Source organism: Herpailurus yagouaroundi, unplaced genomic scaffold (genome assembly GCF_014898765.1).
Source record: "Herpailurus yagouaroundi ecotype Mexico unplaced genomic scaffold, PumYag 77, whole genome shotgun sequence".
NCBI lineage: Eukaryota > Metazoa > Chordata > Mammalia > Carnivora > Felidae > Herpailurus > Herpailurus yagouaroundi.
This window is the reverse complement of record NW_024412388.1, coordinates 23,248,564-23,272,411: the sequence shown is the minus strand read 5'-3', so window position 1 is coordinate 23,272,411 and position 23,848 is coordinate 23,248,564. Positions and strand designations below refer to the sequence as shown.

General features: G+C 57.0%; 1 protein-coding gene and 1 long non-coding RNA gene across 2 annotated transcripts in view; one reads left to right on the top strand and one right to left on the bottom strand.

Annotated features, from left to right (window-relative positions):
* Positions 1-3,396: 3,396 nt before the first annotated feature.
* On the bottom strand, positions 3,397-7,324 carry LOC121024925 (uncharacterized). The gene is made up of 2 exons (XR_005787878.1): positions 7,112-7,324; positions 3,397-6,692 (listed from the first exon to the last, which is right to left on the bottom strand). It is a non-coding gene; the product is annotated as an uncharacterized LOC121024925 (long non-coding RNA).
* A 2,531-nt stretch (positions 7,325-9,855) lies between these two features.
* The window catches only part of LAPTM5 (lysosomal protein transmembrane 5), a 27,998-nt gene continuing 14,005 nt past the window's right edge, over positions 9,856-23,848 (top strand). Inside the window, exons 1-2 of the mRNA XM_040455729.1 lie at positions 9,856-9,942; positions 11,924-12,005. Coding sequence (XP_040311663.1) covers positions 9,856-9,942; positions 11,924-12,005 — 169 coding nt within the window. The remainder of the gene's footprint in view (positions 9,943-11,923; positions 12,006-23,848) is intronic.

Below are 23,848 nucleotides of genomic sequence, written 5' to 3'. Positions count from 1 at the left end.
TCTAGACTCAAAGGAGGAATAGTTTGGCAGTGGGACAGAGATGGGGGAGCAGGAAAGGAGCTTGGCAAGCGTCTAGAACCCCTTCTCCTTCTGAAGCTCAGAGAAGAGGAGGGAGTTGGGTCGGGTGGCACAGTGACCTAGGGGCAGAGACGGTTCTGGAGGTCTCTACTGTTCCTCCTTGTGCAATCGCTCTGCTTTTTCCGTTTAACGTCCTGCCACATATAACCATCGAATGTCCATGGGGGAAGTTCGTCTTATTTCGTGAATGAGCAAACGGAGGCACAGACTAAGGACAGAAAGCCAGTAAAATAGAAGTGGCCCCCGGTACAGTGGCCCTTCCCAGTACAGCACATGGCCTCCTGTGGTCTGTACTCCTTCCCTTCCAGTAGCCCAGGCAGCCTGTGGACAAGCATTATGGACACCCGCTCTGCACCTTGCCTGGTTCAGCCTCCACTCCAGAGTAATACACAACAGGAAGAAGAGACAGCGTCATCAGGGCCTGAAAAATGTTACCAAACCCAGGGCACACAAGTAATTCAAAAGAGGAAACGACACAGAAACAACGGCAAAAAAAAAAAAAAAAAAAAAAAAAACCCCAAAACAAACCAGGTAGGAATATGTTTATAACCTGACATTTTAACAGATACTGTCACTTACAATATCAACACACTCGAGGCTCCTTTAAAAATGGTGACAAAACTCACCGGCCAGCCAAAAGATAAACTGTGTCAAGAATACTTGCAACGTCTATGACTGACCAGAGATTAACTTGCTGAATACGTCAAGAGTGCCTTCAAATCAAAAAGAGACAGATTCCCCGACCCACGGAAGAAAATGGGCTAAGGATCCAGCCAGTCTACAGAAAAGGAAGCGCAAACGGCTCCGAAACACGTGAGAATATTCTTTACCTGCGAAATGAACCACAAAGCAAGCCATGTTTTCATCTATCACATCGGTGAAGATTAAAAGTTTGATAACTCACTGTGTTAGTGAGGATGTGGGAAACGGGGCTCTCTTACGTCGCGGGTGGGAACATATATTAGTACGGCCTCTGTGAAGACCACTTTGTCCATTTGGATCAAAACTGGCACCCTCCCACCCTTTAGCCGAGTAATTCGGCTTTTAGGGACTTGTCTCACACGTGTCTTCGAACCGTGTGAAATCGATGCGCATACGAGGATACATATTGCTGTAGTGTTTGTGATTTGCAAAAGGTTGGAGACCAGTCTCACATCCACTGGACGTCCATGAAAGGTTCTCTAGTCGTGAGACAGTCACTCGAAGGAGGACGATGCAGCCATAATCCGGACTGGGCACGCTCTTCGTGTGCTTATACGGAACAAGCTCCAAACGTCTTTTTCGGTGAAAAACTCACGGTGCAGAACGTGTTTAAGGAAGATAGGCTACCGTTCTCGGTAATGGTATGTGTGTGGCATAGTAATCTCTGGAAGGAAACATCAGAAACCAGGTAATAGTGTTGCCCTGGGGGGGGGGGGCGGGGGATGAATACTTATTTTTCATTTTATAGTCTGTCGTAGACTTTAAATGTGGTGCCACGTACCTTTGTTAGCTGTTCAAAATCGATTACAAAAGTGAATGGCGAGGGTTTTGCTTTCCCCGTAGGGAGAGGGGCTGACAGGATACTCTCAGGCATTGTTGAACGGGAAACAAAGAAGCGGAGAAGGTCTCCACCCTGCGTGTATCTCAGCATTTCTTTTGAGTCCCGAGCAGCGTCGGGGTGGTCCCGTGGTGTGGTGGAAAGTATACAGGATTTCAAGCCTGAACGTACTCCTGGCAAACCGATTCACCGCAGGAACCCCCAGTTTCTTAGTCTGTAAAATGGGGAGAAGAACAGCGCCTTCGGGGGGGTCCCATGAGACGACGCATGTGAAAAGCCAACCCTCCGGAGGTGCTCTGCCAGGCTGCCCCCTCCGTCATCCCTGGGAACCCCCTCGGGAGCAGACCCCGGCCCCCTCTCCCCTCTCCCCCGCCTCCCCAGAAGGAGCAGCTTAGCAAAGCGGCTGGGGGTGGGGTGGGGTGGAAAATGTCAACATCAGATTAGCCCCATGGGAAACAGCACACTTGTCCAACCACAAACACCCCCACGTTTCCCTCCAGGGGAGTGGGGTTTTAGGCGAATGGGGTGGGGCTGAGGCTGGTGAAGCCGGTGACGTCTCTAGGCCTTGTACCCCTCCCCAGCCTTCTTGGCCCAGGTATCTTTGGGGGGCGGGGACAACATGGTCGGGGCTCTGGGCCTCATAGCTGCCCCGCTCTGATGGATCCAGAAGACCCCAGAGAAGGTTTTGGCTTTACCGGGGTGGCGTGGACAGAGCAACGGCCTCTGATTAGCGGCTGCCAGAGAATGGATCCTACGGGCTATGGGGAGCCGCGGAACGTTCTTGAGCCAAACAGGGCTTGTTCCGAATCAGCCTGTAAGAAGTATGGTTGGCAGGGGGGATGGCAACGGATCGGGGGAAGAATAGATGCCCCCCTGATGTCCAATCCAACATCCCCATCGTTATCTTGATCTTTATAATAATTCTGCAAGAAAGGCAGACTGTTGTTACACCCGTTTTACAGGTGGGCAAACTAAGAGGCGCGGTGAGGCTGGCCTCACAGCTTGCTAGGGGCAAAGATGGGGAGTGAACCTGGGTGTGCCCCCTCCCAGGGTCTGTGGACTTCCCCTGCACCTGATGCCCCTGTCATTGAGGGGACAGCTTTTTTTAGATCACAGGTGCATCTGCCTTATGCCTTTGACTAAGAAGTGGTATTGTTACCCGTCCCCGTGCTGCTCTTACTAATGTCATGACTGTGACTGGCCTTTTTCTTCCCCAGTTGGGTTTTGGCTGGAGTCGCTGGGGCTGCTGCCTGTGGCCCCGGCCTGGCCCAGGCTGGAGGAGCCCCGAAGGGGCAGGAGGCCCCCACTCCGACCTCCTAGGAGGGGCTGAGATCTGGCGGGCAATGGCAGTGCCCTGCAGCCAGCGCCTTTGTGTGGCTCGCTGCTCTGTCCCCAAGGCCTAGCGCAGAGCTTCGCAGATGGTGGGCACGCAATACGGGCTTGTTGAATGGATAAGTGAGTGACGCAGTCGCCTGGCAGATTCACGCAGCTGCTCTGTTCCCTAGACCTCCAGCAGGCCTGGATTCCCTTGACCTTCAGGCCGATGTGGGTGCAGCCACAGGGTCTGAACAGGTGCTTCTTATTAGGGCAGCCTCACGAGCACAGCGCCGGACTTTTCGGTTTCTGGGCAGATTCTGTGGGAGGTGGTGTGGCCTTCGGGACAAGCAGGGGTCCTCAGTGGTCTCCTCATTTGTCCAGTGTTTTTAATTGTTGAAGAACACACACACACACACACACACACACACACACACACACACAGAGAAACGCATATATATGTGTATATATCACTCCACATATATGTATATATACATATACATGCAGGGCTGTGTTGGGGGTGGTGAGGTTCAGTAGCTGACCCGGGCAGGTGGCTAGCGGCCGCTGGGGGGGGGGTGAGCAGAGCAGGGGCGGTGGCCCCTGGGGCAACAGCAGAGTCCAGTGGGGCTGCCTCATCGCCGCCCGGCTTGCCCACCTGCCCAGGGCCGTGCCCAGTGCTGGCAGGGAGAAGCCTCGGCCGCAGTTGGCCTCTTCAGCCCGCAGCCGGCTGGGGACCGAGCTTTCAGCAGTTGCTTGAGATTTATTGGCGGCCCTTCCTTAAAGGGCTGCAGTCAGGAGGCTTGGGCCTGCCGACCGGGGCCCCCCGGCTCTTTAGTCAGTGCCAAGGAATCTGAGGCCACGCAGTCAGGCTGGAGGGTGTCCAGGCGCCGGGTACAGCTGCTCTGAGTAGATGACCTGCCTGGCCCCGGGGCCTGGCCAAGGGGCGCCAGGCCTCAGACAGTGTGGCATGGGATGCCTCCTTGGTGTTACAGACAGGGAGTCGGGGTGGATTGAGAGATGACCATTCTAGGTCCCACGGCGAGTCTGTTCTCCAGTTAAGACGGGAAGCCAGGCCGGTGCAGGCCGCAGAGCGAAGTGTTTACTTGCTGAAATGGCCTTGTTTCTGCCGGTCCTTGTTTGTTCCCCCCGTCCCCCCCAGAACGTTCACCCCGTGAGAGCAGGGACCATGTCTGTCTCGTCCCCTGCTGCGTTCCGGAGCACCTAACACAAGCCTCTTGTTGAATGGATATTCACGGATATCAAATGAAAAAGACCTGGGCAGGGTTTCTGTTTCTCATGTCACAAGGTGTCCAGAGCAAGAGGGCTCCGGGCCCGGTGCAGAGGCTTTGTGATGCGCTCAGGACTCCGGGCTCTGTCTCTCTCCGCCAGTATTCTTAGGGTATGGCTCTTGTCTTCATGCTTCCAAAATAGCTGCTGCTCCCCCATGCATTGTGCCTGCATTCCTGGCGGCGATAGGGGAGTTCGGACAAAGGGTAGAAGGGCAGGCATTTGTGGAACCTGTCCCTTTATGATCAGGGTAACCATAGATTTCCCAGAAGTCCCTTAATAGTACATTGACCAGAACCCGAAATAGTAGTTCTCTGCCTTTCTTTTTCTTTAAGCCTCTTCCAGGGCCTGTCGCTTTTGTTGTTTGGTTGTTGTTGTTTTTATTTGGTTACCTAAAAATCCCCTACCTGGGGGAAATGCCCCAGTGAGATCATTCTTAACTGTGGTCTCAATGGCAGGTGTGCACGTTAGCACCAACTTTGTAGGGACCTGGATCCAGGAGGTTCTTTCCAAGGGTGTGGTTAACAGCTGCGTGGAGGGAGGTGCTCGTATTCAGCTGGAGGGCACTGGCGTGGCCCTTCATACTGTTTACATCCGGTGACTTTTCTGACTGTGGTGCCATCACCTCGGGGCCCGCAGCCCAGCAGAGCCCACGGCAGCAGTGACAGAGCAGTACAGGGTGTTGATTATGCCCCTGGGTGCAGTCAGTGACCTTTGATCTCCTTGGCTGAGAGCAGCCTCCTCCGCTCCGTGTTGGCCAGACCACCTCAGGGGCTCCGCCTGTCCACGGGACGACCGCCTGGTCACGGGCTTGTGTGCGGTCCTTGCCAGGATGACCCTCTGAGGTCGAGGTCTGGCTCCCTTCTGCAGGGCAGGGGTGTGTGTGGGGGGGGGTACCCCGAGGCTGCGTGTGCAGGCCCCGGGCCCCTGGCCAGCAGGCCGGTTTGGGTGGAAAGAGAGGGGAAAGAGTACTGCGTGTTTTCTCACATTCTCCAGGCCACCGGCCTTGGCCCTGCAGGTCCCAGCTCCAAATCTCAAAGGTGGGAGTGGGGTGGTGAGGGCAGCCAGGGGGGAATTATAGGCTGGTGGTCGGGTAGGAAGCTTGTCCCTTGGCCCCGGGTGAGCTGCAGAGGGCACGCGGGAGCCCCCTGGGGAAGAGAGCCCCGGAACTACCCTGGGCCGCGCCACTCACGTGCCTCCTAAGCAGCTGTCCCCAGGCAGGGGGACACATTCTGGTTCGGCCGCTGACCAGCCGCGTGCACCAGCCACTGCCCCCTCCGGGCCTGCCAGGGGCCGATCGATTGACACCTCTTTGCCACCTTCCTCTCCAGGCTGGGGCTGGGGGACGCTCAGTTGAGTTACACGCTGGGAAAGGGCTTAGCTAATGACAGGAAGAGTCCTGGCAACAATCCTATCCAAGTAGCTCCGGCTGTTGAGTCGTGACTAGGAGCCAGGCCCTCCTGAACCCGTGCGGGTTAACTGAGAGGGCAAGACTCCCCAGCTCTTTGTTTGAATAAGAAACCTGGAGGAGTCGTGGCGGGTTTTATTTTTACCGCCAGGCCTGTGGGTGAAGAGGGAAGTCCCAGTGATGTTCCGGCCCAACAAAGAAAGCTCACAAGCAACTCTGCCTTTGAGGAAACCGAGAAGTCTGTTGAAATATATACCAAAAGAACGTCAGGCGGGACAAGCAGCTGGAGGTACGGATGCTTTGGGGACGCAAGGTGACCAGCTAGGAGATGGGAGTCCCCGAAGATCCCTTGTCAGAAGTGACACTCGGCAGGTCGGCGTCGTGGCAGGTGCGTCCCCGCCGGGCTGCTGCTATGGAAATCTGCAACACCTTCTTCTCCTTCTCTGGGCTTTGGAAGGTCCCAAGTTTGCAAGGTTTCCACCAGTTTACGGTGAGGTTAGGAAGAAGCCTGGAGAAGCCCAAACCTTGTCGCTTGTCATGGAAAAGGGCCGAAGAGGCGTAAGGGGCACATGCCGGGTTGCCGCCCGCCTGGGCATTTCCTTAGGTCGTCTGCACAAACAGCAAGATGGGCGTTATCGTCATAGGATATGTGGCAAAAGGAAACCGAGGCTCAGGGAAGCCCGTGACTTGCCCAAGGTCCACAGCGAGGAGGCCAAGGGCTGCACGTGTGAGGATGGGGACTGTGGCTTCCGTGGAGTGTTGGAGGGGCCCAGGGCCCAGCGTGGACTCTACCGAGGGGCAGCATGTCTTTCCTGTCGCTGCTGTAACAAATCACAGCGTAAACAACACAAAGTTATTCCCTTACCATTCTGGAGGACAGAAGTCTGACATGGCTGTCATCGGGCTAAAATCAGAAGAAGGCGTCAGTGGTCGGCAGGGTGCATTCCCTTTGGACAGGGAAAAGTCCGTGTCCCTTTCCAGCTTCTAGAAGCAGCCTGTGTTCCTTCGCTGTCGTCTCCTTTCTCCATCTTCGGAGTAAGCACTTGCGCATCCTCCAATCTCTACCTGAAAAATGTTTATTTATTTATTTTGAGTGAGAGTGAGAGAGAGAGAGAGAGAGAGAGCGTGCGCGGGGGGAGGGGGCAGAGAGGGAGGGAGAGAGAATCCCCAGCGGGCTCTGCGCTGTTAGAGCAGAGCCCCGTGTGGGGCTCCAACTCGTGAACCGTGAAGTCATGAACGGAGAGGAAATCAAGAGTCTGACGCTTAACCGACTGAGCCACCCAGGCGTCCCTTGTGCTTACATTTTTGATGGTGAGCACAAGACACTTTGATGATTCTGTTTTGTTTACCTGGGGCCTCTCACCTGGATATTCCAAGACAGCCTTCCCAGCTCGGGTCTTAGTCACCCCTGCAAAGTCCCTTTAACCGTGGGATTAAATCTCTAAATCCAGGGATTGAGCTATGGGTATCTTGGGTCTGCTTACCTCAGTGGCCTTGGCCGAGAGGTCTGATATTTGGCAGAACAGGCATCCCTCTCTCAGGAGGTTGGGAGGGGATGAAGATAAAGAGGAATGGGCTTCCACCCCGTAGGGGAGTGACTGAGTCTCCCCCTCCCACCGAGGGCCCGGCAGGTGGTGGCGGCAGCAAAGAGCTCACATCAATCAGAACTCCATCGCTTCGGGAAGGGAGGTGGTGCCCCGGACCCAGGAGCAGACGGACCAGAATTCGAGTCCCAACCTTGCCTCTTCTCAGCAGCCCTGCGGGTGGGGGCGGGGGTGGGGAGCAGGCATGTCCCGGAAGGGAGGAAACAGACAGACGTGTTTGCACGTGATCTCATCTCGTCTTCTCCAAGGTGGAGCCTCTGCCCTCTGGTTCGCGGACGCGGAAACAACAACTCAGAGAGAGATCAAACGCCTTGTCTGAGATCACACAGCTACCGTGAGATTTCCCGCGGCCCGGAATTCCCAAACCAGGGATGCCCACCCTGCTCCGTGGCTGTTTGCCACATCTGCTTGCCTCCTGGCCAGCGGCGGGCTTGATGGTTTTCTTTAAGCCGACCCACCGCTTTTTTATTTAAAGGCATCTGTTTTATTTATTTATTTAAAATTTTTTTTTTCTTTCAACATTTATTTTTGGGACAGAGAGAGACAGAGCATGAACGGGGGAGGGGCAGAGAGAGAGGGAGACACAGAATCGGAAACAGGCTCCAGGCCCCGAGCCATCAGCCCAGAGCCCGACGCGGGGCTCGAACTCATGGACCGCGAGATCGTGACCTGGCTGAAGTCGGACGCTGAACCGACTGCGCCACCCAGGCGCCCCTAAAGGCATCTGTTTTAAAAAAGGTTTTCTATTACTCTCATAAATGGAAAGTCACAAAACTCATGGGCTTGTTATGTGTATTTTTATAATGCACATTAAAAGGAATTTATCACCGTAAAAATGAAAAGTGTTCATCCGCGTACCGTGCGAAATGGTCTCACACACTGGCGGTGGGTTCTGGCACTCTCTCTGGGAACGGGCTCTACACCTGCTTTAGTTTCATCAAATCATGATGATATTAATGGCTATCATTTGCTAGGGCATTAAATTTTCAAGTGGTTTCCCAGCACAATGAAATCCAGGCTCCCCAGCGCGGCCTCGGGGCCCTTTTGGCCCTTGCTTTCTTTATCTCCTGCCACTCTGGTCCTGCCGCTCTTGGGCAAAGCAGGACTTTTCTCTCTGTGTTGTCTCTGTGGCCGGCAGGTGCCGGGAATTGAACCCGGGAGCCTCGGAGCCCACGCACGTAACCAAGTACCCTGCACCACCCTTCCGTGACGTCTGATCCAGCAAGGCCGGTGACGCCAGCTAAACAAGCTTGAAAGTAAAGTAGGGGAGGGACTGGCTGGGCCACCCAGGAACCCCAAGCCTGCAGAGCCCCCTTGGTCTGACAGGCAAACAGAGAAAGGTTTGATCAAGTCTACCAGCCAAGTTTTGTGAGTCCAATGGAGCAACTCTTGCCCGGGGGTAGGAGCAGAGAGACCTTTTATAACCTCTCCCGGGGCGGAAATGATGAGCGGCCGTGGTGGCCAATCCGAACTCCAGGACCTCATGCGAGGGTGGGGCTTCATGGCAGGTGCCCAGGAGTTCTCCGGGGGAGCTATGCATTGCAAGTGAGCTCGGCATCAGCACAAAGCAGAATGCTGGCAGGGATTTCCCAAGTGCCTCGTATGCCCTTCCTTTACTGCAATAGGGATCAGTTGTCACCTGAGAAGGGAGTAGAGATGCTAGCTTGCCGGCGAAGCTTGCTAATAGTCACGCTTTATTAATTCCAACTCTTCCCAAGAGTGAGGGGGAGAAAAAGCCCTGACGGCATGTGAGCCTCGGGGTCCCTGTGGCCCACGGAGAGAGGCTCGAGTGAGGGCTTCCCAGACTGCCATGAGGCATAAAGGAGCCAGCTGTGGGGAGAGCCCAAACCAGGGCCAGATGTGTGACTGAGGGCTTTGCTCAGTAATCATTCTCCTGTCCTGGTTCAGACAGAGCTCAGGAAGGACACGTTCTGAGGCTGGATGTAGAGTGAAGAGAACACCAGCTCCAAGGGGCCACCTCTCGGAGCAGTCGGCTTCCCTTCATCCCAGGTCCTCTGTGGGCTGGCCGTGTGACCTTGGACAAGTCGCTCCCCCTCTCTGGGCCCCCGTTTCTTCATCTGTAAACTAGGGCTGGAAATGCGACCTCCCCCAAAGGACGGAGGTGAGCATGAGAGCAAGTAATCCAGGAGCACGCTATGCGGTAGCTACGTTTGCAGCCAGGCCGACCTGGGTTTGAATCGCGCCACCAGCACTGACTGCTGTGCGATTTGGGGTGGTTGCCTTGACCTCTCTGGCCCTGTGTTCCTCCATCTACAAAATGGTAACGCTGCCTTCCACGAGCGATGGGGAGCGTCCAGTAAGCGGGGCGTGAGTCTGCTCCGACCCCGGCTCTACCGAACGGTACGTATGGAGTTGCAAAGACCTGCCCTCCCCAGGGAGGTTCCCCCCCCCAGCCCCCCGGGGCTGGCAAAGGGCCAGCTGTGGTGCTGGAGGCAGCCTGTAGCCCTTCCCAGCCGCCCCGCCCCAGTGGTGACGACCCGGCCCCTGCCTGTCTGAGGGGCAGGAAGGAAGTGAAGAGGGTAGCTGGCGGCTTCCTCTTTTCTGCCCTGCTCCAGGCGCTGGGCTCTCTCCCTCAGTGCCTAGGAGCAGGGGACGGCAGCACCATGGCCCCCCGCACGGCTGCCGTCCGCCAGACCTGCTGCTGCTTCAATGTCCGCATCGCCACCACCGCCCTGGCCATCTACCATGTGGTGAGTGTGCGGGTGGGCGCGGGGAGGCTGTGTGTGTGTGTGTGTGTGTGTGTGCAAGAGAGAGGGCCCCAATCTACTGACCCCCTCGGGTGGGAGGACCGCTGCCCACCACCTCTCCGCGGGAGCCCGGCCAGATCCCTTCCCTGCTCTGGGCCTCAGTTTCCCCTTTTTCAACCCGGGAAGGGGGGGGGGAGCCCTGCAGCAGCTGGCAGAGTGGAGCAGTGGTGGGAGGAGGGTCTTCATGCTGAGCGAGTGGAACTCACGTTGCCTCTGGGGCTCAGTTTCTGCCTCTGTAAAATGGGACCAAAGAAGAGCCGCGAGGTTCGAAGGGAGCAGCAGCCGGCAAAGTGCGTCGGGAGCCAGGAATCTCGGGAGAAATGTGGGCTGGGGCTGTTGCCAGGGGATGGGGTCAGGCCCCAGGCACAGCCTGCCTCTTCCTGTGGGGGATCCTGGGCCGCTGGGAGGATGAAGGGGGGACCCTCTCCTTTGTGCTCCGGGCGGGGAGGGAGGGGGCTGAATCCTCTTGGTTTACAACCCACCAAACCATCAAAGAAGATCTGAGATCTGGTGCTACGGGGTGGGGTGGCTTGCCTGGCCCTGACAGGGAGCAGCCCAGCAGTTCCCCTTTGGAAGCTGGTGTGCAAACCCCCCCCCCCTTTCCCCACCCCCCCCACCCCCCGGCGTGGAGCCTTTGTCTTTTTGCTCGGAGCGACTGTGGGCAAGCCACAGCCCCTTGGGGCCAGTGGCTCCCCGCTCTGTCTCGGTGGGTGAAACTTGGGGTCTCTGTTCACTCCTGCCCGGACCCCGTCTACCCCACCGCACGACTCTGAGCCACACCCGGCTCCCCCAGACCCAGGCGTCTTCCTCCTTACGGTGACTCAGGGCCTGTGGTTAACAGTTCTCTCATGAGCCTAGAAGGGCTTCCTCAAAATTAGCCTAAATCCGGCATTCTGTTGTGGTGGGCTGCTGGAAACTGCTGAAGTCTGGCTGCATCTGCTTCCTGTCTTGGGCAGGACAGGCAGGGCTGTGGCGAGAGCCCGGCCTTCAGAGGGGCGGGGCTCCTCAGCGGATCGGTGCACAGCTAGCTTCGGGGTCCACTCCTGGGTGCAAATTCTCGCCTCCCCGCTTCCGAGCTGTGCTGCTGGGGACCGCTTACTTAACCTCTCTGGGCCCCGGTTTCCTCATTGAAAACAGTAATACCTCTCTGGCTGTGAGGATCGGGGTGCCTGGCGCACAGCAGTGTTTGTGAGCAGTGCCTCCGACACAGTGTGCTGCCGGGCACTTGGAGTGATGCTGGTTTGGGGCGCTTCTCAGAGGTTGCCTTGCCTAGCTCCCACCGGCGCGAGAGTGATCCTGGGAGAAGCGAATGGCGCCTCGGTTGTCCCCACGTGAGATCCTTAGGGCCTCTCCAAGCTCGGACTGGGCAGCGTTCTCCGAAGGACAGTGATTGGCCCCCGCGGCGTCCCTGTGGGGGACAAGGCCGCTGGATCCGTACCCCAGCTCTGCCCCTGACTGGTTGTGTGACCTCGGACAAGTTTCTCTCTTGGGCCTCCGTGTCCCCTTTAGAAAATGAGGGGTGGGGACGTGGACTGGCGCAGAGGTTTCAGACTCCAGCCTCTTGACGGGCCGGGCAGGTCGCGTAAGTGAGCGCAGTGGGGCGGACGGACCCGCGGTGACCTCGGGGCCCTGTTCTGGGTCTACCCCGGTGGCCAGTCCCTCCTTCCTCTGATTGTTGCCACACAGGAATGCGGGCCCCAGCAGCCGCTCTTCTGACATTCAGAGAAGCAGGAAACACGGCCTTTTAGGCCCCATGTTGTGGCGTTCCCGTGTTGGCGACTGGCTCGAGGTGAAAAAGAAATCCCTGTGCGGGCGGGACCGCGTCCACATGCAGGCTGCTTGGGCCTGGCCTCTGTCCTGAAGGCCCCAGGCTTCGCGACTCTCGAGAGTTCCTCTTGACCACGCTTCGTGAGGTCCTCACCAGGACGTGGTGAAGCGACATCAGTGCCTGCCCGCAGAGCTGGAGAAAGTGTGGGCCAGTGACCAGGGAAGCCTCCTTGGAGGCGGTGCCATTAGGGGAGGCGTAGCGTATGGGGGGTGGTGAGGCACAGGTGTGCAAAGTGCACAGGCTGAGGGGTGGTGGCTTGTGTAGGGGACACTTACACAGCCCAGGCTGGAGGCTTTGGCTTGGGGTGCAGGTGGTGGTAGGGGCTCCGAGTGACAAGCTGAGGACTCTGGGAGTTCGGGGTAGGGTGCTGTTGATACTTGGGGCTGGAGAATTCTTTGTCGTACGTTGCGGGACGTTTCGCGGCATCCTTGGCCTCTATCCGCAAGGTGCCGGTAGCCTCCCCCCACCTGCCCAGTTGTGACAACCCAAAATCCCTCCAGGCGTTGCCAAATGTCTCCCGGGTGCTAAGTCACTCCCAGGGTCTGTAATGTGGACCATGGGGAGCCATGGGATGTTCTAGAACATAAGGCATGAGAACAGAGGCGAAGCCAGGAAGCTGTACCGGGCAGGCAGTGCTGTCTGGGGTCCTTGGTTGGTTCCAATGGGGGGACCGTCCTCTGCTCCTTCCCAGAAAGGGCAGGGGGGCTGGGGGCTTTCTTGTGACTGAGCAGTTGGGGGGACAGGTATACTGTCCTGGCCTCTAACATCTGGATGGAAAAAGGGAAGCTATTGCCCAGATGTGTTGATTGCCCAGATTGTCATCATCTGGAGCCAGTCATGGGTGACAACATTAAGAGCTATTCATAGACTCGGCGTCTCTGAGGAGGCTTAAATTAGGTCTTTAGCCCTGGCTTGTCTGCAACCCAAAGCCTGTCTTAAATCAATGGTAAGAGGAAAGGATCCCCGGAAGGCCCTTTTGCTCAGAAATCTCTCCCTCCCTGACTTCTCCCCTCCTAGGCACCTGGAATCCCATTAGGAACGCATTGCCCGGACGAAAAAGCTTACACCCGCTGTGGTTTCAAAACCTTGTAGCACCAGGCCGGGGAGGGAGGGAGGCCGGGGCTGGCTGTCTCTGGGCTGCCAGGGTTGTGAAAGCTCTAATTGTTTCTACACTCCCGTATTCTCCGTGTTCGGTACAATGCACACGTATGACTTTTTAAAGTAAACTTAATTTTAGAACAGTTTTGGATTCACAGAAATGTCACAGACATAGTACAGAGTTCCGTACGCCCTGCACCTGTTTTCTCCTAGTGTTAGCACCTTATGTGATGGCTCATCTGTCACGGTTGATGGGTCGCCTTCGACGCACTAACGTCCACACTCTATTCAGATTTTCTCAGCTTTTCCCTAACATCTTTTTTTTTTTTTTTTTTTTCCCTGTCTCAGGATCCCATCCAGGACACCGTGTCACATTTATTTTTTTTTTTTTTAATTTTTTTTCTTTTTTTTTCAACATTTTTTTAATTTATTTTTGGGACAGAGAGAGACAGAGCATGAACGGGGGAGGGGCAGAGAGAGAGGGAGACACAGAATCGGAAGCAGGCTCCAGGCTCTGAGCCATCAGCCCAGAGCCCGACGCGGGGCTCGAACTCCCAGACCGCGAGATCGTGACCTGGCTGAAGCCGGACGCTTAACCGACTGCGCCACCCAGGCGCCCCAAGGATACCGTGTCACATTTAGTCCTTATGTCCCTTAGGTTCCTCTTGGCTGGGACGGTTTCTCAGATGTTCCCTGTTTTTGGTGACCTTGACAGTTTTGAGGCGTGCTGGGCATACGTTTTGTCAAATATGCATCCAATGGGACTTGTCTGAAGGTTTTCTCTTGGTGAGGCTTGGGTCAGGTGTTTTTGGGAGGAAGACCATAGGGGTAAGGGGCCATCGTCAGCACATGATATCAAAGGTATGGACTCCTGACGTGTCTTAGCACTGTTGACGGTGACCTTGGTCACCTGGCGGCAGTCGTGATCGTCAGGTTTCTCCCCACTGCCCCCACTCCTCCCCCCTGCCCCGCCTTCCATACTCTCCTTTGGGGAAGAAAGTCACTTAAAGAATGGCAAGTTATTTCTTGAGGGCGTTTGGAATTTCTCATGGGGGATTCGTCTGTTTTCCTCATGTGTTAATTACACGAAACGGTTTACTTATTTATAGCAGTGGAAACTCACGGATATTTATTTTGTACTTTGGGTTATCATCCAATGCTACTGTATTTATGTGGTTGCTCAAGTATATTGCTTTTTAAATTGGCAAAACAAACAAAGTAAAGCCACCTCTACCATTTGAAGGAGTCTGTCCTTAATGAAGATACGTTCTCCAACATGCCTTCTTTTTATGTGCCGAGCTCCAGACCAGGGTCTGGACCTCTAGGGGCTCCAGGCCCAAGGACAACTGTGACAATGGCTTTGCTGGATGACGGGGCTGACTGTTCTGGGGGCACAGATGAGGGGCCTTATCCCAGTCCCGGAACAGACGGGGGAGGGGAGATTCAGGAGCGGCCTCTTGGAGGAGGCTGGCGTGCTAGGGATGAGCAGGCCCGAGCTTGGGGGTGCTGGGAAGAAGAGTGCAGGCCAGGTCGGGAGAGCAGCTTGAGCAAAGCCTTGGGGGTGGGAGAGACCATGTGATGTCTGGAACACGGGGAAGCTCGTGAAGCTGGGGTTTAGGGAGGGATGGCTGTGAGGTGTGGTGGGGGGAGGCTGGGCCGAGTTCCTCTTTTCTTGCAGGCTTCAGAGCCAAAAGGAGGGATCTCTGCTTGGTCCAGTCCTCTCCTTTTATAGATGAGAAAAGCAGAGGTCCAGGAAGGTTCCTGGTTTGTTCCAGGTCACAGGGAGGGAGCCAGTCTCCTCACCCAGTCTTCTCCTCTTACCCATTTCTTCTTTATGGTCCAGCTCACGGGAAGCTTCCCCCTCCAGGAAGCCCTCCTGATTTGTCTTTCTCAGACCCCCCCAGGGGCTCTCCTTTCCGCTCCGTTCTGGGATTGAAAATCACAGAGCCGTCTCCTAACTTGCGAGGTGACCTGGCGCAGGCAGGCGCTTTGCTGTCCGGGGCCTCAGTTTCCTCATCTCCTAAATGGGGTCAGTAGCCCCGGCCTCAAGGGCGACTGCTTTGGGGCACTGAGCTGATGCGGCCCCATTTGAGGGAGGGGCTGCCGGCTGGTGCCCAGAGTGGGCTGGGGGAGCAGACCGCATCTTTGAAAGCTCGTCTGTCTGGGGCCTAAAAATAGGCCCCAACTGCCAGGTGGGGAAAGTCCCTGATGAAAGTCTGTTAGAACCTCTTCCTTCACGCCTGGTGCCCCCATGTGGGGCAGAAAGGCCTTGGTCTGTGCCCTGCAGCTCTGTGCCCTTCCTGGAGGTGTGAAGAGGCCGGTGGGGGTGGGACGGGGGTGGCCCAGGGGCCCCGTTGGAACTGAGCTATGTTCCTCATCTCGGGGATGTGCACCCCACCTTCTAACTTATAAAATGCTGGAGGCCCACACAGCTGCTCGAGGGGGCCGTCAGACCCACTGGACCCATGGGGGTGCTGCACGCAGGGCACCCCGTGGGGGGCAAAGTTAAGCGTTTCCTGTGTCACCAGACCTGGAGGGCTGGGCGATGGAACTTTTTTACCCCGTGAGGGGGGCGAAGACAGGCCAGACCCCAGGCTGGGCTTTGTCCTCTTCCCCACTTCTTGGTTCTCAGGCCCCAGGGAAGGGCAGGAAGGGGCTTCTGGGCATGGGGTGTGGGTGGTGGTCCCAGTCTTCAGGAATCACCTGGATTGGAAGGACCCACTGCTGTCAGAGGGCCGCAGCTAAGGGAGGCACCAGCTGGGAGGAGGGCGTCCACCCCACTCGGACTGGGCCCCATGACTGGAAGGCCGGGTCTGGGTGGGGTGACGTCTTCTCAGTCACCCAGGAGGTGAGGCTTCTATTTTGAGGTCCTGGGACCAGAGCCTCGCTCCGTGCTCACTGCAAGGCCTGTGCTGGTCTCCTGTGAGGAAGGGGCCCACAGAACGCCCACTGAGGCCGAAGGCTGAGCGAGAGACTGCATAGGCGAAGGTTCTGGCTCCCTGCCCTGCCAGTCCTCGGCCCTGCTATGGCCCAGACCATCCCTCCCCTCCCCCAGCCTCAGTTTCCTCCCCTGTCATATGGGGGCCGGTGGCCCAGAAGTGTGGGGTCATTCTGGGACTCACAGGAAACCAGGTGGAGACATGTTTAGCCCCTGATGAGCGCCCCACAAATGGCAGCTAACTCTGGAGCCCCCGTTGGGCAGGAGAGGAAACAGGCTTGGAGGCGCCAGTCGACTTTGCAGCCTGTGGCAGATGAAGGACGACCCCCGGGGGGCCCCCCCCGCCCCCCCGGGGGGGGGGGGGGGGGGGGGGCACGCTTCTTGGTAGCGACAGGGGAGGGGTCAACTGTCAGATCTGGGGAGGGGGGGCTCGTTCGTAGAAACTCAGAGCCCACATGTAAAGACACAGTCTCGCTTTTCCCTGCAAAATGGGGAGAAAATGAGAAAAACAGAACTTGCCTCACAAGGCTGAAGTGAGGATAAGGGGCAGGTCTGGAAGGGCCGAGGGCCGAGGCCAGAGGGCAGAGGGCAAAGGGAAGGTCTTGCTGGGCTGTTACATGCGGAGGGCAGGGGGTCCCTGAGGATAGAACGCTGGCCCTCCCAGACAGCCCGGGCCGGAGCAAGATGCTCCCCATGGAGCGCTCCCATCTTGACGATCCTTATGCTACAGTGTGATAAACCGAGGCACGCACCGTCCGAATCATGTTCTGTGAGCTCCCCGCCTTTGGACAAGCTGTCCTTTCTGCCTGGAGTGGTCTTTCTCCGGCTTCTGCCAGTCCCAAAGTCACGGCCCCTGGAAAATCACCTGTTCCCTCATGTCTCCGACACCCCTCCCCCCCCACCAGCCCAGCCACACGGCAGCTACCGTTTCCTGGGGGCTTACTGGGGGCCTGGCACGGATGACCCCCAAGTTACAATCCCCAAGAGAACTTCTTACGGTTTCCTGAATGGGGCTCACCCACTTTTGGTCTTGTCCTTCCCTCTGCCTGGAACACCCTTCCCACTGCCCTTTGGGAGAAAATGTCTTTAAGACGTACTGCTTCTCAGAAGCCTTCCTGGAGCCCCCAGTCCTGGACCCCGAACCCCCAATAGTCATCCCCATCCCAGGGCGGCTCCTCACCCCAGCTCCTGGGCCCCGTGGCTCCTGTCTTCTGGGCTGGGGGCCCGGAAGCCTGATTTATCTTTGTAATCCCCAGGGCATGACACACAGTAGGTACCAGCTAATCGCTCTTTGATTTGACTTTTGCCAACCTTTTATTGGTGCATAACTTACATAACTATCACAAGTGCACATCTTGAACTTGTGCGAGGTGAACACACCCGTGTCACCTCCACCCACATTACAAAATAGGACAAGGCCAGCACCTAGAGGCCCCTGGTGACATCTCCTCGCCACCACCCTTGCCCCACTGGCTTCTTCCCACATATGTTCTAGAACTAACTAGGGATGAGATTTCACAGCAGGTGCCTTTTTGTGTCTGGTTTCTTTGCCTCAACACTGGGTTTGTGATCTTCCTCTGTGTTGCTGTGTGTGGCCAGCAGCCCCGCCGTGTAATATTTCACTGAACGGATACATCGCCAGGCATTTGCCTGTCCTCCTGCGGGAGCGTCGTTTCTAGTTTGGGGCTATTACAAATAGGGTGGCCGTGGCCATGGGGACTGGTGGTTTGGTGTCCACACACAGGCACTTCTGTTGGTCAGCGAACAGTGGAGGGGGCAGGGGTGGCAGGGAGGACAGCAGAGTGGCAGCCTCGGGGCGGGGAAGCTGGCTCTGGGGCAGAGGAGGCAGCCGAGCCCTGGCTCCGGGGGCCCCGGCAGATGATCTCTGGGCAGGCTGGGGAGGTGACTGGGACGGTAGTGCTATGGGGGAACGGCCCCCGCCCAGTGGCCCCGATAAGCCTCGGCAGGAAGTATGGGGTGGCAGAGGAGGGGGTGGGGGAGGAGAGCTTCCTCTTGACGCTGATACATCTGGCTGTCTTGTCCCTTCCTCCTCCCAGATACGTGGGGAGTGGGGGGGGGGGCTGGCAGGGGAAACAGAGTGGGCAGGTGAGTTTCAGTGATGGCACGACGATGATGAAAGTGATAATGATGGTCCAAGCCTGCAGGAGCCCTTGGGTCCCTAGGCCACCAGAGCCGGAGGACACAGGGTCTGGCTGGAGCAGCCCTGAAAAGGGAGAAGGGGCGGGAAGGGGTGTGCACTTGGGACGCATTTCCCATTTTGCAAGCTGCGCTACGTGTTGAGGGAGGGTCGAGGACCAGCCCGGGCCTGACTCCTTGTGCAAACTCAGCCAAGCCACACCCAGGCCCCTGCTCTCCTCGGACGTAGGTGGGGCAGGGGGGCAGGGGGGGGCGGCGGGGACAGTCTGACCTCGCGGATTTGTGAAGCGTCGATTAAGTGAAAGGCGAGGAAAGTGTCCCGCTCCAGCTGGCACGTAGTAGGTGCTCACCGAGGGGCGGGTGTCTGTAAGTGACGCCCCCCGACCCCCCGGAATCCCAGAGGCTGGGACCCTGTCTGCCTGCTTCTGAGGGGGCGTGTCCTGAGCCCCGGGAGGTCAGGCCCACCTTCCTGGTCAGGGAAGTGGTGTCTGAGCCCCAGAGTCGGGGAATGTCACATGTCACCGTGGCGACTGCCATCAGCCATCCCCGTGACTGCCATCAGCACAACCGAATCGAGATGTCACCACGTCATCAACATCAGCAACGGTGTCTGTGACTACTTCCCAGCAGGTCCGCTGGAGTTGCCTCTGTCACCCCCCCGCGCTTGCCACAGCCGTGGTCACACACGTCATCGTAACTGTCTCCGCCACGCCAAACCCAGCCACGTGACAGCCGGTCCTCACCCCCCAGCAAGGTCGCCAGGGTCACCGCCACTATGGCCACGGCCATATTCCGTAGCGACCCCGTTCCTCTCGCGCCCACCCCCCCGGTTTTGCTGCCTCTATTTCAGCTCTAGCTGTCGGTTGCTTCTCAGAATCACTAGGAAAACAGAAAATCTCCCAGCTTCCTGGCCTGCTCAGCTTAGGGAGGTTGTGTTTATTGAGAAAGGGCTGGGCACGGGGACCGAGCCCAGGGAGGAGCAGAGGGAAGGGGTGAGAGGGGGGAATGGAGAGCAGGGGTGGCGGCTGGGCAGGGGGGGCGCTGAGCATGGTCAGGACTAATGTGGTCTTGCAGCCTGAGCCCAGGCTCGGTGTCTGGAATGAGGCTCATCCCGGCTGTGCGACAGGCTTGCTGTGTGGACTTGGGCTGGTCATGGCGTCTCTCTGGGTCTCACTTGCCCACTGGTAACATCTCCTCCTTCAGGGAGAGGCATTCCCGCCCACAAATTTCCCTGGATCTGCACTGCCAGCCTCTGGGCCTCTGCATTGTGATGCTCCCTCTTCCTGGAATGCTTTGTTCTCTTCTCTGTTGGGAAACTCCTACTTAACCCTCAAAACCCTACTCCAACTTTTCCCATTTGTGAAACCCTCCGTGAGGCTTCCAGACAGTGGCGATCACTCCCTCATCAGGGACCCTCAGCCCTCTGCAGGCCCTTTGTCGTGACTCTGAACACACTGGTCACCCATGGTTTCCCCCGGGGACTGTGACACCGGCGGGCCAGGCCAGGGTGAGTGGCTTACCTAGACAGGGCCTGGGGCCATTGTGTGCTCAGAGAGCATTTCCTGGATGAACAAACAGAGGGAGGGAATGAGCGCCTACACAGGTTAACGAACACGGCCCAACCGTGTTGGTTTATGGAGCACTTGCTGGGACGCCTGGCCCCGTGCTGGGATGTCATTTGACTTGACCGCAACCCTGTGGGGCAGGTCTGGTTGATATCCCCAGGAGGCAGGCTCAGAGAGGTCAGTGGCTTGCTCGCGGGCACAGAGCTCGGGTTGGACCCAGGACCACCTGACCTAGGCACCCTAGCTCTTCCCTGCGTGATCTCACCGCCGAAGAGAAAAGGCAGTGAGAAAGGCGCCGCCCTGGGGGAGCAGGTGAGCGAGTGGGCTTGTGGGAGGAGAGGAGCCCTGTCCTGTCCCTGGGGGTCGTGGGCCAGGGCTCAGACAGACCCTCAAAGCTCCGGGAGAAGGCAGCTCTCTGTCCAGGTGGGTAGCAGCAGGGGTGTGGCGGGGGCGAGGGGGGAGGTGACGGCCAGGGCTCCCGAGGTCTCCGGGCCTCTCCCAGCATACACTGTAGGAACACCAGTTACTTTCCGGGAACCGCCAAGGCTCCTGGGTAGGGGCTTGGGTGGAACAGTGAGGGCCTGCGGATGAACAGAGCACAGCTTCAGGGGGCCACCCTGGGTGGCCTCGGTGTCCCATGCCATAGTTTGCAAGGAGTTCGATCGTCCCAGTGGTGCAAATGGGGGTGACCCTCCTCAATGACCAGAGGGGGTAAACTGAAGGCAGGGAGGAGTCCGGAACTGGGCAGGGTTACACAGCAGTGAGGCAGTAGGGGAAGCCTCTGGTGCCCCACCCGCCGGCTCTGGAGTCGGAGGTGTCCAGAGCTGCCGGGGGAAGGGTGGGCAGAAGGTTGCTAAGACCAGGGGCTGGGCCCACTCGGCCCTGGGTGGAGCCCTGGACCCTGGGAGCCCAGGTAACAGGGTTCAGATCCCCGGCGGCCATGTGAGTTCTCTTCTCGGAGCCTCCATTTTCTCATCTGTAAAATGGGGAAAATGTGGCTTCTGTCGCAGGGTTTTGGGAGACTGTGATGGAGGCCTGTGTGTGCAGGTCTGGGCACACAGTAGGTACTCAATAAGTGTCAGTTCCTCTCCCTCCCATCTCCTAGGGAGCGGAGGCTCCTGTCTTTCTCCTGGACTGGGGCTGTTGTCTTCTGCCGAAGGCTAGGGGCCGGCAGAGCGTCTGAGTCAGATTCTGAGTTTGCCGGGCTCTGAGCTGGTTCCTGCCTTCTCTGGGCCTCAGGGCTCTCACTTGGGGGAGAGAATTACCTCCCTCGCCTTATAGGGCTGCTGAGAAGGTGGAATGGAGGGAAGCCTGAGCCTGTAAGAAGGTGATTCTTACGCAAGGAAGACCACTTCCGGCACCTGCTGACCTCGCAGGAACTGCGGGGAGAGAGGGGGGTGGGGCCCCCCTGACTCTGCCCCCCCCCCCCCCCCCCCCCCCGCGCAGGCATGGGAGTGGCGAAGAGGGCCAGGCTTCAGGCAGAGGCGGGAGGTTGGGAGGTGCTGGAAGGACAGTGGAAGAAGGAATCCAATCTCCGGCCCGTTGGCCTGGGTTTGAATCCTGGCCCTACAGATTACCAGCTGGAGGCCACAGACAAGTCACTGGACCTCTCTGAGCCTCGCTTTCCTCATCTGTGAAGTGGGGGTGGGAGTATTCAGAATAGTCCCTTTGCTGGGTTTGGGAGGATCGTCGGGAAGGTGTGGGTGGCACGGATGGCATGCGGTCAGGGTACACAAAGGTCCCTGCCCTTCTCCCCCTTCTTTTCGGGGTCACTGGATGGGGTGGAGGTGGGGAGGGAGGGGGTGACTGTGATGCTAATGGCAGGATGGGAGGCAAGATGGCGGGGCCGTGAGAGATGTTTAGGACCAGAATTGAGGGGTTGGGGACGGCTGTGGGTTAGCATTGGCCTCCAAAGTGCGGTGATACCCGAGGTGACCGCTGGGACCTCAGGAGGACAGTATTAGAATTTCCAAACTTTTCCACTATATCCTTTATTAACTTCTGGATGTGTGTGTGTGTGTGTGTGTGTGTGTGTGTGTGTTTTACGATGTTCGTGGTAACCAGAACAGTGGCACGTGCGTTCGGTTTTGAAATGAATAAACAGGGGCGCCTGGGTGGCGCAGTCGGTTAAGTGTCCGACTTCAGCCAGGTCACGATCTCGCGGTCCGGGAGTTCGAGCCCCGCGTCGGGCTCTGGGCTGATGGCTCGGAGCCTGGAGTCTGCTTCCGATTCTGTGTCTCCCCCTCTCTCTGCCCCTCCCCCGTTCATGCTCTGTCTCTCTCTCTCTGTCTCAAAAATAAATAAACGTTTAAAAAAAAATTGAAATGAAGAAATACAGAGGAGTGTGTTCAAAGGGTTTTACTGACACAGGTGCATGGTCAAAATATCTGCACCCCCTGGGGTACTGGCTAGCAGGGGTGCTGAGGTGCTTTGGGGAGTGGGGTGTGCGCGAAGGAATCAGGAGAGCACTGGGAGACTTGGACTCCAGTCTCCACTCTGTCCCCAACTTGCTGTATGTCCTTGGGCAAGCCACCTAACCTCTCTGAGCTTCCAAAACAAGCAGAGGGGAGCTTATAAAATGAGTGGGCAGAGGCTCTTTCGAGCAACGGGAGGTTGGGATTGTCTGGTTCTGAGCTTCGTTTGGGACTTCCAGAGTCTTCTCTTGCCACACCTGGTAGATACCCATGTGCCCTTCTAAGCCCAGCTGCGTCTTATCTGTGCTCTGCTTGCACACCCCCAGGGACGGGGAGCTCACCACCTCGCAGGGTGCTCTGTTCCGTCCCGGATGGAGCTGTCATCTACCTCGCTTCCTCCTTCCCTCCTTAAAGGTGAACTTGAGGGGTGGAGGGTGCGAGGAGCTGGAACCCCAGCTTTTAGGGGCTGAGGAAGCAGCTCTTTTCTCTTGGGGCCGTTTCCTGTGGGTGCCAGCCGCAGCTCTCACAGCATCTGCCTTCCGCTCGGGGCTGCTCTCAGCCTTTCTGGGCAAACAGAGCCTTTTTTTTTTGGCTCAGCTCGCACCAGGTAGAAGGGCAGCTAGAACAAGCTTGCTGTCCACCCCCTGGCACCCTGGTCTTGGTACCGCTGCAGCACCTCATGTAAGCTCACCTCAGCCAAAAGCAGATTATGTTTGCTGAGCCCCCACTCTAGGTTCCAGGCTCAGTGCTTTGCAAATACAATACTATTCCGCACTGAATCCAGTGGTTGCCAGTTTCCAGATGAGAAGGCTCAGAGAGGTGAAATGACTTGCCCAAGGCCACGTATTGAGCTGGATTGAAATCCACCTCCGTCTGACCTGGAGCTCAGCAATTCATCACTCTTCTGGGCTGTCCCTTTGTGCCCCCCCCCTGAACAGAATGTAACATGGCAGGAAGTTGAGACCTGTGTCTGAGCTAAAGCAAAGCAAAACAAAACAAAAACAAAAACAAAAAAACCCAAACCCACATAATCGGCAGGGGGGAAACAGGTGGTGCGTGTTTGGTTGCCTGTCAGCTGAGCATGAGTTACTTAGTGCAGGGCCACCCAGAAAGCCTGTGTAAACTCACGCCATATTACTAGAGGTAGGGCAACCACTACAAGGAAGGAGATGGTCTTGTGATTCTCAATGTGGGCCGATGGTGCCTGGAGACTTGTGTGTAGAGGTGGGGAAGAGCAGAAGGCTTGCTGCAAGAACATGGACGTACAGAAGACTGAGTTCCCTTGGGTGGAAGTATTTAAATAGAGGCCGCATGGCACAGGACTCCCACATTGGATGGCGGAGGGCATGGGCAAGGTGACATTCAAGGTCCTTTCAAACTACAGTTTTGTGGCTGGACTTCAACTGTCACCAGGGCCACAACACTCAGGCCCATAAGATTTGGATGGGGTTTGTTCATTTGTCTGTCTGTCCATCTGTGTGTCCATCCATCTATCCATCATCCATCTATCCATCATCCATCCATCCATTCATCCATCATCCATCTATCCATCCACCCATCCATCCACCATCCATCCATCTATCCATCCACCCATCCATCCATCTATCCATCCACCCATCCATCCATCATCCATCCATCCATCCATCCATCATCCATCCATCATCCATCTATCCATCCATCATCCATCCATCTATCCATAATCCATCCATCCATCCATCCATCATCAATCTATCCATCCATTATCCATCCATCCATCCATCCATCCATCATCCATCCATCATCCATCCATCTATCCATCATCCATCCATCCATCCATCTATCCATCCATCATCCATCCATCTATCCATCA